This window comes from Macaca mulatta, chromosome 11 (assembly GCF_049350105.2).
Source record: "Macaca mulatta isolate MMU2019108-1 chromosome 11, T2T-MMU8v2.0, whole genome shotgun sequence".
Lineage (NCBI taxonomy): Eukaryota > Metazoa > Chordata > Mammalia > Primates > Cercopithecidae > Macaca > Macaca mulatta.
Window position 1 is genome coordinate 50845237 of NC_133416.1, and position 20865 is coordinate 50866101.

Sequence of the window (20865 nt, forward strand, 5' to 3'; positions counted from 1 at the left end):
GGAGTCAGCCTCAGAGGCTCAGATCACAGCTCTTCTGAGAGGTGACTTTGGACCAGTTACAAAGTCCATGTGAGCCTCAATTTCCTCTCTGTAAAATGAAGTGATAGGAATGACAATGATGGTATTTCAGTAGTATTTCTAACTCCTACTGCCCTAATTGTGTGTGTTCATGATGGGAAGGGAGGTGGTGGTAGAATTCTTCACTGGCAAAAGCAGTGACAGCAACCTGTAATAACAGCTTCTTAAATAATACTCCTTTCTAGTTCTGATGGGCATATGGGAACTATTTCTTTTTTATGACTCACTGGTGACCAGTGATGAATTTTTCTTGTAATGGTGGTCTTTGGACACTTCCAAAAGTATTGTGTGAAATTGAGTTGAAAACCAACCTATTCTGGCATTCTTACACATTAAATATCATGAAAACGCGTAAAAATTCATTTTTGTTCTTCACTACTTGCTCTGCTGTCTTTGGTGTGAGAGTCACACGTTTAAGTTTCTGCTGCTATAGCAGGTGATGAGCCTCATATTGAAAAATACAAAAACAAAAACAAGACTCTTGAGATAGTCACCATTCCTAGGCGATCCAAGCTACAGCCCCTGGGGATAGATTTCAGAGTGTTCACAGAGATAACAAGCGACTTAAAATTGCTTAGAAGGCTTATGAATCCAAGGCACAGTGACTGTTTGCTTGGCTGAATTCTATTGCCAATCCTTTTGCATGTTTATATTGCTTTTGTAAAATAGTCATGACAAGTCCTCATTAACTAAGATTGTGGGTTGAATTGGCATTCATCAGCCCAGAATATTGGATTGGGACTTGGGAGCCTTGGAGACTCTCAGATCTTCCGTTGACTTACTTCAGGCATGTGGCATGGTCTTTATGATTTCAGTCATGTATAAAGTGAGAGTATTTATCAATGGATACTCCCCCCACCAAGTGTTCAGAGTTTATAAAGGATTCCTTCTCACACACACACACACACATGCCCACACACACACAAATTTTTTTAATGCATTAGAAGTAGATATTACAGAGTTATTATATTTGTGTCTGGAGGAGAACATGTCTCCAGAAGACATTCAAGGGATGGCATCCCTGGGACTGGGACCTAGGCCTGTTCTCTAGGCAAGGAAGGTGCAAGGAGTTGATCTGGCTGTCTGCAGAGAATGGTGATCAGCACCTGGGGTCGGCCTCAGAGGCTCAGATCAGAGCTCTCCTGCTAGGTGACTTTGGGCAAGTCAGAAAATCTGTGTCAGCCCCAATTTCCACCCTGTAAAATGAAGTGGCAGGAATGATAATAACAGTATTTCAGGGGGTTGTTATGACAAAAATGACACAATGATACATGCAGACATCCAGCACAGAGCCTGGCATGTAAACTGCTGTAGACTTTGTAAATGACCCCCTTCTCCCTCTTCGCTTTCTGAATTCTAAACAAATTGGGAGAGAAGAAAAATGAATTGGCAGATGGCAGTCAAATTTTTGTCTGTATTATTTTTGATATCTAAGATTTAATCAGTGTTGTTGCTGAAAAACAGACACAGTTTAGTCTGAGAGCCAAATGGGCTCACGAACACCAAACACCAGAACTACATAGACATAATCATCCACTTACAAGCCCTGGTGGACCCAGACAGATCTCTTCATGTGGAAGTTACAGCTTGTGTTCTTTATGGGCAGGCTGGTTCCCAAAGAGGGAAGAGGGAGGAGCTGAGCAAGACTTTGGAGGTGGGCCTGAACATTTTCATTTTAAGATGGCTATGTACTTCCAGTGCACATATTCAGGTTAGGACCCACTACTGTAGGCATATTACGTATTTTGCAGTGCCCTGTGCCTTTGGATGTGCCGTAGCCACTGCCTAGAGTGGCTTGCCTTCTATCCGTCCCTTCTTCACTAAAAAAAAATTATGCTAATCCTCCAACCTTAAACTTGATGATATCTTTTGTGAAATCTTCCTCTTCTCATTCACCCAATGCAAAGGATTGCCCAGTCCTTTCTGTGGGCTACTACTCTTCCGTAGACTTAGCTATTTCATGGAACTTACTCTCTATTGAAATTATTTGATAACTAGACTGTGAACATTTTAATAAAAGTTTATTCATGTATATACATTTGTCAGTGTTTAGAAGAAGATCTGAAAGTAATTACAGCAAATTCGTAAGCAGTCATAACTCTGAGGAGAGGGATTTGGACAGAGGAGAGAATATTGTTTAACTTTCATTAATATATGCTCATTTTATCTCTATATCGTTTTGATTTTGTAATAATCAAAAACAGGAGGCCAAGTATGGTGGCTCACACCTGTAGTCCCAGCACTTTGGGAACTTTAGGTGGGCAGATCATTTGAGCCCAGAAGTTCAAGACCAACATGACGAAACCCTGTCTCTACAGAAAATACAAAAGTTAACCAGGTGTGGTGGCACATGCGTGTGGTCACAGCTACTGGAGAGGCTGAGGTGGGAGGATCGCTTGAGCCCAGGAGGTGGAGGCTGCAATGAGCCGTGGTTGTGCCACCTCTGCGTTTCCCCCTGGGAGGACCTCTACATGTCATCTTGGTCACCATCCCAATTTTGGACAGTGTTCTGCCCTCTCACATCCCCTTGTCTCCCCTTACTCTTCCATTGTTTTTCTTTCCCAAGTCTCCAAATGATCAGAGGTATGATTAGGTGTTAGGGAAGGGGCAATATTTGCTTTCCTCATTCTCAGACTTGTCTTGGAGCCATAAGTAGGAACAGGTATCATCTTTTCCAAATAACTTTTTATGGAACTCTTATAAACCTGAACTGATAAAAAGAAGGAAGAGACTACTTGTTTTCCTGCTCTAACCCTATCTATCTTTTCTTATACAGGTAAACTACGAACTGGGAGTTTTGAAGAATGGGTAAAGACTTTCGTTATTATTTCCAGCATCCCTGGTCTCGCATGATTGTGGCTTACTTGGTGATCTTCTTTAACTTCTTAATATTTGCGGAGGACCCGGTTTCTCATAGCCAAACAGAAGCCAATGTTATTGTTGTTGGAAACTGTTTTTCATTTGTTACAAATAAATACCCTAGAGGAGTTGGCTGGAGGATTTTGAAGGTGCTTCTATGGCTACTTGCCATTCTCACAGGACTAATAGCTGGCAAATTTCTGTTCCATCAGCGTTTGTTTGGTAAGTACCATGACCCATGAAATGTAGTATTGCTCATTATTTAATTTATATTTTCCAAGATACAACTTTACTGTTTCTAAATGCCAATGTAGGAGACATTTTAGTTTGTCCTCCTGCCTTAAAGTTGTTATGCGTGGTTGTAACTGGGTTCTTCAACTACTCTCGGTTAATGGTTTACTTTTCAACTACTCTCTGTTAATGGTTTACTTTTCCTACTGTCTAAGGAAAATTAGCATGAGGTAAAATTAGTACCAAACTTCATTTCAAAAAAATAGCATTCGGGGAGGTGTGGTGGCTCACGCTGGTAATCCCACCAATTTGGGTGGCCGAGGTGGGCGGATCACTTGAGGTCAGAAGTTCGAGATCAGCCTGGGCAACATGGTGAAACCTCATCTCTACTAAAAATACAAAAATTAGCCCGGTGTGGTGGTGCATGTTTGTAATCCAAGCTACTTGAGAGGCTGAGGTAGGAGGATCGCTTGAACGTGGGAGGCGTAGGTTGCAGCGAGCAAGATTGCACCACTGCACTGCATCCTGGGTGACAGAGCAAGACTCCATCTCAAAAAAGAAAAAAAAAAAAGCATTAGGAATAAAATGAATATATACATAATCTTTTTTTTTGAAAACTTGTTTAAAAATTTTAAATTTTTTTAAATTATACTTTTAAGTTCTAGGGTACAGGTGTACAACGTGCAAATTTGTTATATAGGTATACATGTGCCATGTTGGTTTGCTGCACCCATTGACTCAACATTTACATTAGGTATTTCTCCTAATGCTGTGCATCTCCCTGTCCCCAACCCCATGACAGGCCCTGGGGTGTGATGTTCCCCGCCATATGTCCGAGTGTTCTCATTGTTCAGTTCCCACCTATGAGTGAGAACATATGGTGTTTGGTTTTCTGTCCTTGTGATAGTTTGCTCAGAATGATCGTTTCCAGCTGCTTCCATGTCCCTGTGAAGGACATGAACTCATCCTTTTTTATGACTGCATAGTGTTCCATGGTGATATATACGTAATCTTTTTTAGAGAAGATACGAACAAGAAAATAGCTCCCCCCCCGTAAATAGTACCTAAGTGTGGCAGAGAGTTTATAAATCATAAAGAAAATGACTCCATATCACACCACATTTTCGTTAAATATATTTTACACATATTGTTCATTCAGGGAGTTGGAACTGTAAACTTTTACTCTCTCTCTCTCTTTTTTTTTTTGAACATTGGCTTTAGGATGTTTATTTTTGAACCTATCCAACCAAAGAATAGTATATTAGTAAGGAATCTCTTGATAATGACAGAAGAAGAGACTAAATTAGTTTAAGTTAAAAAGGTAACTTACTATAAGGATGTTAGGATATTTCAGAGACCAAGGATAGAATGAAGTGACAGGGACATTGGGACATTGGGATAAATGAAACCAAGGGCTTGAAATCTGTTAGGATGCTATTTGTCTCACTTTCTCTATATTATCTGCTTTATTCTCCTTTTACACTGAAGGTGAATTTTTATTACCTAAAGAGACTGGGTTGACTTTCCTAGTCTCAAGTTTAAACTCTCAGTGGAGAGTGTGAAGTTGTCTCAGGGTGTGGTTCCCACCTCTGAACTAACCGATTTTTGCCTAGAGGTAGGTGATATTTATTCAATAAATGTTCATCGCTTATAACATGCCAGACACAATTCTAGACAGTGAATCAAGCCGGCAAGGTCTTTGCCCTCATAAAAACTTAGTTCCTACAGGAGAGAGAAAGACTAAACAAATAAATGTACACTCTGTATGCAATGGGGGAAAATAAAGTAGTTTTGAATGCTGTAGTTGGGTCAATTAGGAAGAAAATTTAGATAGAGCTTTGGACTTAGCAGTGATAAGATAAATAGGTGACTTACTGAAGGTATTTTTGGTCTAGAGGTTGGATTAGAAACCATGGCAATGTTTTAAGAAATAAATAAATAAATATCCATACACACACATACACATAGTATTATATATATATTTTTTTCTGTTTATTCCTTACACTATTGCCATGTTTCTATTATATAAATATATAAAATGCGCATATTTTATATTTATTGTCTGTGCTTATATGTATAAAAGGCACACATATGTATAGATGCACATAGTTTCTAGACATTTGGTGAGAAACTAGAAGAAAGAAATGGAGAAGTGCTAAAAGTGGAAGAAGGGCCAAGGGAACATTTTGTTGTTGTTGGTGGGGCAGATAGTTTTATTTGGGGGATAAGATTAATTGACCTGCTTATATTCGTGGGAGAAGGAGCTAAAGTGGAGGTAAAAGATATAGAAGAAAGACAACATCTCTGAAGGTTTCTGTGGTCTCAGACTTAAGACACAGGTAGAAATGGTGGCTTGGAGAGGAAAAGAGGAGAGACCCTGGTTTCTCAAATATAGGCATGAGTGAGATAAAGATTGGTACTCCATTAGGTATGTTTGAGGTGGACGAACAGGAAGGTGAATATTCTTCTGTCTATTAAAGCTGATAACCTGATATCTCTTTAATCTGCTAACCTCTGTTTTACTGTGAAAAAGAAGATCTGACGATAAAGATGGAGGGGCTTGATGATGCAAGCGGTTTAAGGAAGTGGTTAAGGTTTGGAACAGTGGCCCTAGGGAGTTGGGAAGTGAACTGACTCAGAACAAATGAAAGGGTTGCTGATGATCATGAGGGTTGTTAGCCACTATAAATTTGAATGATACCAGTCTGGATTGTTGAGCAGTGTTCTTTTTGAGAGTTCAGTCATCCAGAAGAGAATTTGAGCGTGATTCATCTGGGTGGAGACTGATCAGGCTTGCTGTATTGGAAACAAAGGATGGAAAATAAATGGAGAGTTACAGGAAAAGCATTATTCATTTGACTGATAGGGGATTGTGGTTGGACGTGGAAAACAGGTGAGGGAGATGATGGTCTGGTACTGGGGGAACCCGCCCCCAATATTTTAAAGTAGGTTCTTTCTATTTTCCATAAGTGTTGGCCTGCTGAGAAATAAAGAGAGACAGTATAAAGAGAGGAATTTTACAGTTGGGATGCCAGGGGTGACATCACATATTGGTAGGACTGTGATGCCCACCTGAGTCTCAGACCAGCAAGTTTTTATTAAGGGTTTCAAAAGGGGAGGGGGTGTAAGAACAGATAGTAGGTACAAAGATCACGTGCTTCAAAGAACGAAAAGCAGAACCACTGATAAGGGCCTAACAAAGATCACATGGCAAAGGGCAAAAGCAGAACCACTGATAAAGGTCCAACAAAGATCACAGGGCAAAGGGCAAAAACAGAACCACTGATAAGGGTCTATGTTCAGCAGTGCATTGTCTTGATAAACATCTTAACAGAAAACAGGGTTCAAGAGCAGAGAACGGTCTGACCACAAATTTACCAGGGTTGAGTTTTCCCAACCCTAGTAAGCCTGAGGTTTCTGCAGGAGACCAGGGTTTATCTCAGTCCTTATTTCAACTGCACAAGACAGACATTCCCAGAGTGTCCATTTATAGACCTTCCCCCGGGAACGCATTATTTTCCCAGGGTATTAATATTAATATTACTTGCTAGGAAAATAATTGAGCGATATGTTTCTTACTTGCACATCCATTTATAGACTCTCTGCAAGAAGAAAATATGGCTCTTTTTGCCAACCCTGCAGGCAGTCAGACCTTATGGTTGTCTTCCCTTGTTCCATAAAAATTGCTATTATTCTGTTCTTTTTCAAGGTGCACTGATTTCATATTGTTCAAACACACATGTTTTACAATCAATTTGTGCAGTTAACACAATTATCACAGTGGTCCTGAGGTGACGTATATCCTCAGCTTACAAAGATAACAGGATTAAGAGATTAAAGACAGGCATAAGAAATTATAAAAGTATTATTTGAGAAATGATAAATGTCCGTATTAAGATGAAAAACAATTTATGTTCCTCTGCCACGGCTCCAACCGGTTCCTCTGTTCAGGGTCCCTGACTTCCCATAACATTCTGGGAGGAGTGGGCAGGGGCCTGAAGATTTGGATGAGGCTCAACAGGTGAGATGGGAGTAAGAAAAAGGAAAGAATTGGTGGGTGTGGTCACATGACATGTTGTAACAGAAGTAAACCATTCTTCAGTAGTGATTCCCAAGTAGGGTGTGGTCTTTAGAGAGTGAGTCCTAAAGTAGAGTGGAGAGATGGGTCATTGACACAGAGAATATTTAGGAACTCAATGTTAGTTGGATCATCCACCAAACATTAAACAAGCATCATGTCCTGCATAGTAATTATATGGATAGAAGAGGATAAGGGTGGATAGTGAATGGAAGTGGGTCATTTTCCAAAAATGGATAGAGAGTGCTGGGGAGACAAAACAAAAGATACCTGTTACAAGCAATGGCTGGATGTGTTTGGATTCCATTCGAGAAAATTTTCTCAGCGTAGGAAGCTAAGGCAAATTTAGACCAAAATATCTAGTTTGGAGAAAAGTCATCTGCCTGTATTGAAGATTGAGAATCACACCATTAAGCTAATGGTGTGAATTATAAACAGGACATTTGGTTTTGTAATCACTACATTTTGTTAAATTATTCTGTTGCAAACTTTTATCTCTTATACTAAAATCACATTTCAGTTATGGCTTACATTTTAATTCTCCTGGTGATATAAGTAATCAGCCCTGAAAAAGCACTTTTGATTTCAAGTGGTTTATTGAGTACAAATTATTTTAAAATAATGGAAGTGAGTTGTATTTTTTTTTTTTCACTTACAGTAGGAAAGATTATATGATGTACTCAGCTTGATTTCTTCTATTTGGCAATTTCCTTCTCCTTTTTCTCTTACTAAAAAACCTATGAAATTTTAGGGAATATTAGAGAAGGAATCATATCCTTCTGTAAATGGTGAGGACTCTTGATTTAATTTCCTGATGAACTCTAAACTTGTCCCCTCTCATTCTCTGATCAAATTTCATAATAAACTTTGAACTTGTCTTCTTCTTCTGTCTCTGCTCATGGCAATTGATTCTTCCTTACTTCATGAACTATTAATCATTTCCTCCTAATGGTTATCTGCTCCTCTTGTTCATTATGGATTTTGCTAGTGGAATTATTTTTTCCATATTGCTAAATGGCTTCTGTCACTCTTCTGTGGTGAGTAGGTCTTTGCAAACCTATCCCCAAAGACTGAGGAAGCTGAGAGGCTGAAGAAAGAGGCTGGCATATCCATTTTCACAGGAAACAACACTTAATAGGGACTTCTTAACAGAAGCCATATCTCAGTACCTGTGAGGTGACGTATCCTTGCCCTGTTATTCTCCAGACCCAGGGCTTATACACCACAGAGAATTTGCTTAAGGGAAGGATTCATGGTAAGTAAAAATCTTAGAGGCCTTCCCAGAACTAGGGTTGATCAGAAGTCAACATGATGGATTAGCATTTAAGATGGAGTTACTTTGACCTGCAGAACCACCAACAGAATAAAATCTAAACCCCTTTGATTGATACTCGAAGCTGTTTATGATCTACTCCTTCCTCACTCCAAACCTGATTTTTCACATTCCACATATTGCAGGGAAATATTTGCTGGTTCTCAAACTTGCCATGTTATCTCATGTCCCAGTGTTTTTTGCCTATGTACTCTTCCATGCCCGTTATGCTCCTCTCTGCTTTGTCACCTTGGCTAGTTTTCCATTTTCCTTCAAATCTCAGTTCCAGCATTATCTCCTCTGTGGCACTTTCTCTGACTCCCTCCTGTAAGACTTCAGTTGTCTTCTCTTCAGCTCCCACTTGTGACTACTTGTACCAAAGAGTCACAACCATGCAATGATATGGAAAAGAATTAAAAATTTAATGCAAACATAGATGTTCTTATTGGCTTGGTATATGACAAATGTTTCTGCCCTGGTTCTCAAATAATTAGCATTTATTCATAATTCATTTTTAAAAGGACATATTTAACAATTTGTACATGCAAGCTTCTGATAGGTGATGATGATGATGAGGATGATGTTGTATGTATGTTGGAAGGGGTGGGATTGCTAATGACAAGCACAGAAATTTTTGTTACAGAAATATTGGAATGGCTTACAAAAATGATCAGAATCATTTCTTGAAATCAACTCAACAGCTTTTTTATATAATTCTCTAATAAAATGCCAAATACAAATATTATATAGAATGCCACTATCCCTTTCTTTTAATCAACTTGTAAGTCTTCCTTCATTTATTTTGTTATAGGAAGTCTCTTCTTAGTAGATTCCAGAAGAACAATAAGTATTCCCAATTTAAGGGATGTGTGAGAAAGAACAAATTATTCTGTGAGCACATGATTTAATATACTTCATTGGTTATAAATTTAATTTTTCTGTGAGACATAAATATTAGGTTTTTGTTACTCTTTAGGTAGTAACATAATTCAGGAGCAATTCTGAAATCAGAATTGATAAGTTTATAATTTTTGTTAGTTTAAAACAGAATCTTTAGGTATTATATGAGGATTTATAAAAGTTAGGTTCCATTGGAATGTCAGTTTATACTCTTCCAGTACCTCTCTCTTTCATTTGCTTGGATGATTCTAGTTTTTTTTTTTTTAATGTGTTTTAATAATGCATCCTAGCTTTTTGGGGATTATACTTTAGAGATATCCATGAATAGAGACATCCAAAATTATTATGCTGACAATTAGGACCTATCTACAAGGAGAATTTAATTTCTTGAGCTTATTCAAGAAATAATTTTTATTGCAAAAAGGAATTTAAATTATTTACAACATATATGCATAATACAGTAGAAGTAGAAAATCAGGACCACAGAAAAGGCAGAAACAAATTTGTTTTGATTTCATGAATTTCAAAACCTTACTTGATTTTGAGCTTCCTCAGAGCTGGGCACAAGGGGAAACTACATCACTGTGGTTATCAGCAGTGATGAAAATTGTAAGCTCCACAGAGGTATTTTTCTTTGCACCTAGTTGTAGAACTTCCTTGTCATAGATTTTGGTAAAGCTTTTCTTTTGTCTTGTGCTTGGAGATGTTGAATGGTGAAGTGGCAAATGCAGAAATGGATTTCATATTCTTGTGTCTTAAAGCAAACGTTCATCAAAGTGTAGAGTATAACATTTAATCAGCTGGGCACGGTGGCTCATGCCTGTAATCCCAGCACTTTTGGGAGGCCGAGATGGGTGGATTATGAGGTCAAGAGATCGAGACCATTCTGGCCAACATGGTGAAACTCTGTCTCTACTAAGAATACAAAAATTAGCTGGGCATGGTGGCGCACACCCGTAGTCCCAGCTACTTGGGAGGCTGAGGCAGGAGAATCGCTTGAACCCAGGAGGCAGAGGTTGCAGTGAGCCGAGATTGTGCCATTGCACTCCAGCCTGGCACGGAGTGAGATTCCATCTCAAAAACAAACAAACAAAAAAATTTAATCATGAAAGCAAGTCTGTGATGCTTTATTTCATGAAAACATTTCTATGAAGGGCAAAGTGATAAGGGTTCAAGTTACTTTGATTGAATAGCTTTATCTGAGGATGGATTTTAGAACATCAAGACTGTAATAATGTATTTCTCAGACAAACTCCTTTCCTGTTATTTGTCTTCTCTCTTTTACTTTTGTTTTCCAACATGTGCAGAGATCCTTTATTAGTTGCCATTTTCTTTTTAACACTGCCCTTTTAACACATTGTCAGATGACCTCCACCATAAGGAGCTGTCAGTCTCTCAACAAGAATGATGTTCTTTGTATTCATTGAAGGTATTACTTAGCTGGAACTGGAGTGATTGGAAGGCAGGCCACCTCAGAATGAGGTGGTAGGTGTAGCATCTGAAAACAATTCGAAGCCTGTTAATACTGCATAGTTCCTTTTCCAAACATGTATTTGCTTGTAAAATTGTTTCATTAATGTATGATTTCACAGCTATACCCATACCCGAAACTGGTGAGTGAGAGATTATGTTGATCTTGCTTACCTTTTAATCTTCAGTGCCTAAAACAATGCCTGGCACAGTAGCATTCAATACATTTGATTGAGTAAGTTAATGTTTCTTCATCCTTTACATGTTGTCTTTGCCAGTGTTGCCTTTTTTTTTTTTTTTTTAAAGTGTCTTACTCTGTTGCCAGGCTGGAGTCCAGTGGCACGATCTTGGCTCACTGCAACCTCTGCTTCCCAGGTTCAAGCTGTTCTCCTGCCTCAGCCTCCCGAGTAGCTGGGATTACAGGCGCCTGCTACCATGCCCAGCTAGTTTTTGTATTTATAGTAGAGACAGGGTATCACCATATTGGCCAGGATGGTCTTAATCTACTGACCTCGTGATCTGCCCATCTTGGCCTCCCAAAGTGCTGGGATTACAGGCGTGAGCCACCACACCCGGCCCAGTATTGCCTTTTATTGTAAGATATAGAAAGGTACTTATTTGTTCATACATAAAATATAAGACATAGTCTCTGATTTCAAGGAATTTAAAATCTGGTTAAAAAGACAGGATACATATGCATCAAAAATCAAATACTGTGATGATACAAGAAAATGTGTGTCGAGTATCAAATGAATAGTATGGACTGTGAGTGCTGTGGGAATTTAGGAGAGAGGATCATAGTGGGCCAGGACAGGGAAAGAAAGCTTTGTTGCCCATGTGGGACCTAAATTGAGTCTCAAGTGTGAGTGGGATTAAAATAGTCAGATATGATGAAAGGTATTCATTACAGATTTCAGGTCCTGGGGTAGATAGTGTGAGCGAAGATGGAGACAACTCAGCTGTTTTTTGGAGTTGGGGGAAAAGCTGAAGAATTCGTGCTCATTTTGACTGAGAACAATTTATGTTAGGAAAGAGGTGTTGCAATGAAAAGGTAGGTTGGGCCAAAATTCTTTGGTCTTTAAATGCCAGTCTTCTATCTTTAGAGTTTATCTCTTCCATTATGGTCTTTAAGTCAAGGAAAATATTTGAATAATGTGTGAGATGGTGACAAGATTAATCTTGAAGCAGAATTTAAGGGGAATTGGAAAAGGAGAGATTCAGGGAGTAAAAAGGAAGTAAGAAGGTATTTTAGGGGCTGCCTACAATAATTCTGGCTTAAGTTTGTTCAGACCAGTCTAAAATAAGGGGTGGATAAGGGGTGGAGCAAAGGCAAGCAGATGGGGGTATGTGAGGCCATGTGAAACTTCCACAACTGATGGGATATGAGTAAGCAAGAGTGAGAGTGAAATGAAAGGTAACTAGGAAGATTAGGCTGGGAGACTGGAGGACTGATTATCCTACTGGAAAAAAAAAAAAAAGTCCATAGGAGAATCCGGTTAGAGAAGATGATAATGAGTTAAGGAAGTGATGGCTGTAGGTCATGAGCACGTAAGTGATGGTCCATTTACCTTGAACAGTTCACAGAACAGCAAAGGTGTGTGTTATTAAGCTAGTGCAGGCAGACTATTTTATTATTTATTTATTTATTTATTTATTTATTTATTTATTTTTTCTGAACCTTGCTCTGTCACCAGGCTGGAGTGCAGTGGCACGATCTCAGCTCATTGTAACCTCCACCTCTCGGGTTCAAGCGATTCTCCTGCCTCAGCCTCCTGAGTAGCTGGGATTACAGGCGTGTGCCACCACACTTGACTAATTTTTGTATTTTCAGTAGAGATGGGGTTTCACTATGTTGGCCAGGCTGGTCTCCAACTCCTGACCTCAGGTGATCCACCCGCCTCGGCGTCCCAAAGTGCTGGGATTACAGGTGTGAGCCACCGCTCCGGGCCCAGGCCTACCACTTCTTATCCAAAACCCTGAGGCCAGATGTGTTTCAGAATTTAGAGCATTTGCCTTTATTTAAGGTCACCCTGCTAAATACCCCATCATCAGACATACTAGTATTTCTGTATATATGTATACATATTTACATTAAGTTGGATAAATAAAGACCATAGACAGACTCAAGTAAGTTCAAGTTAGGTTTTGCTACTAAATGGATTCAGGTTTGGTCAGGTTTTGCGAATAAATCAGTTACAAAAATCAGAGTCTCTTGGATCTCGGAATTGTGGAAACTGAATTATGGACCTGTACTTGACTATGATAAGCGTTTCTTTTTTTCTTTTTTTTTTTTTGTTGAGATGGAGTTTCACTCTTGTTGCTCAGGCTGGAGTGCAATGGTGTGATCTTGGCTCACTGCAACCTCTGCCTACCAGGTTCAAGTGATTCTCCTACCTCAGCCTCCCTGATAAGCCTCCCTGATATATGAAATATATACATCTTTGCTTACCCCAAGATAGCCAGCTGCATAAAAATCATGATTTTTTAAAATGCTGTAGTTAAAAAAAGAGAATAATTTCATAACTAAATGGCTACAATAGATGAATACTTGCTGAAGATGTACTTTTCTTATGTTTATATTATGCAAATCATTAAGGGGTTTGCTATTTTCTATGTACCTATGTCTGTTTTAGTTTGAAACAGGAAGTCTGGGGACCAAAGCATTCTCAATATATCCAGAGATTTGAGAAGACAAATTCTAGTTTGTGTATTTCATTTTACTGTAACAAAAAGGATGTCTCCCATACAATACCAAGTAACTCAACAATATTTTGTCATAATGAATTTAATACAGTGAAATGCCTATTTGTCTTCTATTTTCTTAGCTTTAAGCTTAGTTTGAATTTTTTTTTTGGTATGTTGAACTGCACATATGATTTTATCATTTCAAAATAGAAAAGATTCAAAGATTCTGAAAAGCATAGTCAGGGTAGTCATGGTGATACAGGAATATCAAAACATGAATAATTAGATATTTAGGAATAAAAAACTATTATTTTAATACAATGATATGGGTATGGTTTGACTTCCTTTGTGTTAATTTGAGATCTGAATAACTGAATAGTATAAATAACCAACAAGTTATCATGGTCGTTGAGAGTATATTAAAACTGTATTTATGACTACTCAGGGCAAATGTCAACAACTGATTATTTTAAGAATTGTATTATCAGAGTGCTAAGGACTTTTTTGGGGAAATTATATGAACAGACACTGTCTATATAGCCAAATGCCATTTAGAATATCTATAGTTTTAAGCTTTGCCCCCTCAAAATGTTATATTTGATACTCATGACAAATATTTAATGTTGTGTCACCATCTTCATTCTCAACCAGTCTGCGCTGAGTGCTGGAATAATACTTCTTCTAGGTGCTTGAATTGTCAACAACCAGTCCTTTTTCACAGAGTAAGTAATTTTAGAGCCCAAAGTGACCAACAGAATTTAAGTTAGAGAAAAATGTTATTTCAAAGTTTGGAGTGACCTTCTGGCATAAGGAATTTAAAAAAGCAGTTCCTCATGTCTATCACTATGAAACAGTCCCTCATATCCCATCACAATCCTCCTCCTCCCTCTCCAAACCACTCCTGTCAACTATAAATTAGTTTGCATTGTCTAGAATTTTATATAAATGAAAACATAACAGTATATACTCTTTTTTGTCTGGCTTCTTTCATTCAGCATAATTTTGAAATTCATTCCTGTTTTATGTATCAATACTTCATTCCTTTTTGTTTCTGACTGGTATTGTGTGAATATGTCAAAATTTGTTTACCCATAATATCTGTTGATAGACATTTCTATTTTTATTCCAGTTTTTTATATTACAAATAAAACTGCTATGAACACTCATAAAAAAATAAAATAAAAAAGCAGTTCCTTAAAAAGACGTGAGATAGATTAGGAAACGTAAACTGGAAAATTATTGATATTCGATTTTTTTTTTTTTTTTTTTGAGACGGAGTGTCGCTCTGTCGCCCAGGCTGGAGTGTAGTGGCGCGATCTCGGCTCACTGCAAGCTCCGCCTCCCGGGTTCACGCCATTCTCCTGCCTCAGCCTCCCGAGTAGCTGGGACTACAGGCGCCCACAACCGCGCCCGGCTAATTTTTTGTATTTTTAGTAGAGACGGGGTTTCACCGTGGTCTCGATCTCCTGACCTTGTGATCCGCCCGCCTCGGCCTCCCAAAGTGCTGGGATTACAGGCGTGAGCCACCGCGCCGGGCGATATTCGATGTTTTAAAAAATCCCCAGGAAGGCCCTTCTTCAGAGGGAGATTTGGTGTGTTTCAGCTACTGAACTTTGTAGCCCTTTTCAAAAAGCTAATCTTGTTACTTTATGTTCCTGTTATGTTCTCTCTCCTACAGCAGTGAAGGAAGGTGAGGCTGGAAGTCCCAAGTACATGGCCATTTCCTCCCACACCTGCTTATTAGGTGCTTTCATTAGTTTGCACTGCAGTCAGTTGCACATCCATTAGCGCTAAAGGGCAATGAGCTGCAGCTTTCAGTGTGATAGAATCATCTGGCTGCTCTAGTTCCCCTAGGACAGAGGATACAAACACTGTAAAAGGATACCTCAAGGACTTTAACTTAGGTTAGAGCATTATAATTAAGCAATTACGAACCAGGGTAGCTTTCTAGGTACTTTTTTTTTTTTTTTTTCTTTTCTTTTTTTATTGTACTTGATACAAATGAGTAATTCAGGGGCCAAGGGACTCTTTTCTTACCAGGTCCAATCATTGCCTCCATGTCCTTTTCTTATTTCCCACCTATGGGAGGTAATGGTAGAAGTTTCTCACAAAGGGGGCTGTCACATGGAGTTAGAGAAGGCAGACTCATACATACATGGTGCAGAGGGAAACCACTTCACTCTTAGTGAGATGTAACCAGCCAGGGTGGAATTTGACAGCTGGCTAAATAACATACGGTAAAATTGAAAATGAAAAGTGCTTGATTACTTGATTCATTTAAAACCATGTTGGTAGAGGTCTTAGTTTGCTTATTTTTCAAGTAATCGGGTAATCAGTCCTGGCTGGGTGAGTAGTGTGATTTGAGAGGATGCTGCCAGAATTTTCCCCTGATTTGTTTCCTTTTATCTTTTACTAGTTCCTACAACTAGAATCATTTCTTGAAGATATTTTCACCGGGTTTAAAATATTATGCTACTTGAGAGGTGTGATGAACTAACAAGGATGTTGACAATCCCATCATTGAGAGATCTGTACCCAAAGGATAAATAAGTGGTGGCAGGTGGGAGGAAGTAGGCCAATGTGCTGATATGGTAACTATGTTGCTGTTCAGGGTTCTGGATAGAAGTGGGGTCAAAGAAAAGCTGTTAGAAGATTTAGGGATATGCAGAGGGTCAGACTGGAATAAGGGGCTTCTCCAAAGACAGGCTTTAGTTGTTTTACAGTGGTGGCCTTGACACTGTATATTTGATTTTGAGTATCACAGGTGGTCCAAGCAGTCCTATTGTTTTTAATCTGTATTCCTATCTTGGCTGTGACCCAGAGTTATTGTTGATGGGTAAATAGAAATGTACAGGGTTGATCTGCCTGCCTCCAAGGTCATAACAGTAGCCAGCAGTAAAATTGGAACATAAACTGAAGCCTCCTGATTCCCAGACAGGCGCCTTTTCAGGCATCCCAGATGGCGAATTGGCAGCTGGTGTGCCTTGTCTGCCTTAAGACCGGATTGTGCTAGGCCATTCCCTACAGTTTTGCTCTGCATTGCCTGTGTTCTGGCATCTTTTTCTGGCACCGCCTCCTGCTTGACCAGCTCTTTTAGTTAAAGAAAGTCATTTAGTTGCCCCCACAAGAAGTTCTGTAGTTTTAGGACAAAGTCTATCATTGCTGTGGATCCTGGAGAAACTCAGTACAGTGCTTCCTGTCCTTGTGGCCATCAGTAACCTAACATTCTTGGCTGGACTATACTTTTTCCCTTTAATTTTAGAGGAGTGAAATCCAGATATTCTTAGGCTACTCCATGCTTGTTATGATACTTTGTGTGTCCTTGAGGATGTGGCCATTGAAATGGACAGACTAGCTAAGAGTAACCAGCAAATACACACAAACCTGAGAGAGTGAGTTGGAACTTACTCTTTAGTATCCCAGGGAAGAGTGCTTTTTATGTCCTTTCCAATTTATTCCTGTTTGAACTGTGCTGTTTTTCAACATCATCATTGACAAATGTGTTGAATATCTATCATTTGCAAGGGAAAGCACCAGGTGCCATGAGCCTCTGCCTTTTAGGAGGGAAAATTATCAAATATGATAATTGCTAACACTGCAGTGTGAGTGGGAGGGACAGTCTCTTTTGAAGAGGTCTAGAAGTCATACCCAAGATAAATCATCAAATAAAGCTTCCTAGTGAAATAGGAGTTTGTGGGAATCATAGAATCTCAGAGTGAATGGAATTGGTGAGAGCTTCCTTGTTACATTTCTAGCCAATCTTTGAGCACCTCTAACAATGGTGACTATCCCAAAGACATCTCTGTGTTTGATCACTTTCTGCATTTCCTGTGTCTGAACCTGAGCTTTACCATGCAACTCCAGCGGAATTCTGTTGGAGGGAGGAGGGCCTTCCAAGCTGGAGAAATGGCAAGCACAAAGTTGTGGGGAAGGAAAGGGCAAAATGGTTGCAGTGTAAAACGTGAACAGGCCAGTGTTCCTGGATCAGTGGTTTTGGGTAGACTGGCAGCAGGAAAGAGAAGCTTCAGTGCAAATTGTGGAGGTTCTGGAATTCCAGATTTGGGAGCTTAAAATTCATTCTGAAAATGATAGGAAGCCATGGAGCATATCCCTCCCTTCTTGATTTGTAAATTTAAAAAGTTGCATAAACTTATTGTGGGAAAAAAACAGAATATATATGAAGTCGAAGAAGAAAAAGTTTTTGATCACAAGGATGACAAGATCAAAACAGTATTGTAGGAAAATGCATGTGGGCTTAGTTGGCCTTAAGGCAGGGAGGTATGCCACAGTTGCTGGGATGTACCTGACCTCAAGTGATCAAGGCTTGATTTAGAAGTGGTGGCAATGAGAATGAAATGGAGGGGAGGAAGGAAGAGAATATGTGAGGAAGACTGATAGTGCAAATACACTTTTCTTCTAAATAACATCATTTTAAAGAGTTCTGTTCCCTGAGTCCTTTCCCATCATATACTGAACATAAGGCATAACAATCTATTTCTAAAATTGGCAACTTAAATTATCATTAGATCATCTTACTTTATTCTCCAAGTTTGCTGAAAGAAACAAATGTATGGTTCTGTTGGTTATTTGTGGCACTAGAAGAGACTTTAAGAAAAAGCAGATCTATGCTCACTGATATTAAGCTATGAAGGTGTTAATGTCATTGAGTTTCTTTTTATTATTATTATTATACTTTAAGTTCTGGGTACATGTGCAGAACTTGCAGTTTTGTTACATAGGTATACACGTGCCATGGTGGTTTGCTGCACCCATCAACCCATCAGCTACATTAGGTATTTCTCCTAATGCTATCCCTCCCCTAGCCCCCTCACCCCCCGACAGGTCCCAGTGTGCGAAGAATTTCTTTTTTGAAGCTTAGCACTTGTTGAATTTGTGGATCGTGCTCATTAATTTGTCTTATTTGCAAAGTACAGGAGCCTTAATGATATAGGACTTGATTTTGTTCATTCAGTAAACACTTAGAATTTTCTAGGCCCTGGGGATCCAGCATTGAACCCAACAAGGTCCCTGCCGTGACTGAGCTTACAGTCTAGTAGGAAAAGATGGATAATAAACAAATCATTATATATCAGAGGGCAATAAATGCTGTGGTGAGTAATAAAGCAGGGAGAGTCTAGGGAGGGGTCCCGAGAATTCCCAGAATTCTCTCTGTAATGAGATGACCTGAAGAAGGTGAAGAAACAACCTATGTAGCTTTCTTGGGGAAGACATCCCAAGAAGAGGGCAGGGCAGCTCTGAAAGCCCCAAAGTGTGGTGTGTTGAGAGTGTTTGGTGAACAAGGTGGCAAGGAGGTCAGTGGCTGGAGCAGAGGGAACAGAAAAGAGAGTAGGAGGAGAAGTGGAGGGAGGCGGGACAGCCGGTCGTAGGGTCCCTTTGTAACAAGTCTTCCCTCCTTAAGTAAACGGGAGATGCCAATAAACACATAAATCTGTATAGCTTTATTTAGTTTGTAAATTAAATATGGTGTATTTAAAGTTGGTGTTTTAGTGACGCCCTTGAGCTCATTGTCTTAGCTTATTCCGAGAGAATGCAGGATCTGTGATTTTTATTCTGGCAGTTCCTTTACTCTTCTCAGCTCCCCATTATGGCTCCTTTATGGGGCTGTCCACCTCACTTCCCTCCCTGCAGTGGAACTTAGAAGTGAGGGAAGATGCTTTTTAGGAAGGCTGAATTACTTAATAATTTTTAAGAGAGATTCTTCTCTGTGCCTGTTCCCCATCCCTGTCAGTGGTGGAGGCAGTGCTAGCTTTGTAATAGTATTTTCAGCAGTGGAGGTGGGGAGTGTGGTCCTGGAGGCAGCCATGTGGGGAAGTCACAGTTGATTGTCTTTAAAGTTCTGACTCTCAGATCCCCCCATAGAGGAAGAAAAGCATCTTTCTTTCTCTAGGGATGAATAGATGTTCTGTCCATGTGGGGGAGGGGGTGTAGAGATGGAGGTTCACAGACCTCTCAGATTCTTTCCCTGTTACAACCCCAGCCATGAGTCTGCTAGTTCAGACACATGAAAATGACCCTATCCATTTATTTCTGGGTTGCTCCCCTGCTTCTATTTAGAGCTTAAACAGATTACTGAACTCTATGCTGTCCACTGAGTTTTGTAAACACAAAGTGCTTAACAATCTATGTTTAAAAGAGGACAGAGAATTTGCTTAACAGCTGAATTCTAGATGACAGATCAAATTGAATATGAAAGAAGAATATTTTTACTCTTCTTGAGAGCACTGTCACATTGAGGGGAGGAAGATCTTTAGATACAATACTTTGAGCAAGTCTAGACATATTTTAGCTTTAGGTATGCAAGAAAGGGTAATAAAAGAGACGTTATACATTTATTCGAGAGATATTATATGGGAGGATTGATTCTATGCACTAGGGATACAGTGGCGAATAATAATAACAAAACACTTGAGATTTTTATTCTTATAGGTTATGTATTCTGGTGGGGGAAAAATATACAAATGTGGTCGGTCATTCTTGCAATTCATCAGATATTTTTGTCTCATCATGTCTGACACGTGGTGAGGTTGTACTTGTGATTAGTTATGGCTGGTTAGGTCAGAGCAGGGGTGATGTGTGGCATTTCTGAACTAGAGCATTTGATTGCACATGCAAGACCCTCCAGCTTCTTTTTCTCTTCCTTGGCTATCAGCAGTTTTCCAGATAGTTGTTGCACTGTCTGCCTGAGTCTGCCAGAGTGAAGGCAATGTGGAGTAGGGCCCTTAACTGATCCTCAGTGGACATGTAGTATGAGAAGGAAATAAACTTTGTTTTTCTTTTTTTTTTTTTTGAGACGGAGTCTTGCTCTGTCGCCCAGGCTGGAGTGCAGTGGCGTGATCTCAGCTCACTGCAAGCTCTGCCTCTGGGGTTCACACCATTCTCCTGCCTCAGCCACCAGAGTAGCTGGGACTAAAGGTGCCCACCACCATGCCCGGCTAATTTTTTGCATTTTTAGTAGAGACAGGAGTTCACCATGTTAGCCAGGATGATCTCGATCTCCTGACCTTGTGATCTGCCCGCCTTGGCCTCCCAAAGTGCTGCGATTACAAGTGTGAGCCACCGCGCCTGGAAAATAAACTTTTATTATTTGAAGCCACTGAGATTTTAGAGTTGGCATAACTCCAAGCACGGCATAACCTAACTTCTCCTGAGTGCCTGACTGGGAGAAATTAACAAGTCCTGACTGATATAGAAATTTAAAAAGTAACATTTTAGAAAAAGAAGAACTTCTAGC

The 20865-nt window shown here is 39.5% G+C and overlaps 1 protein-coding gene across 6 annotated transcripts in view; it reads left to right on the plus strand.

The window, feature by feature from the left end:
- TMEM117 (transmembrane protein 117) overlaps positions 1 to 20865 on the plus strand; it is a 564266-nt gene that overhangs the window by 5594 nt on the left and 537807 nt on the right. For all 6 annotated transcript variants that reach the window (XM_077952512.1, XM_015151464.3, XM_015151466.3 and 3 more), the window contains 1 exon segment: positions 2855 to 3159. Coding sequence is in view for 5 of the 6 variants with exons in the window: in XM_015151464.3 (XP_015006950.2) it covers positions 2883 to 3159 (277 nt within the window). In the remaining variant the exon portion in view is untranslated.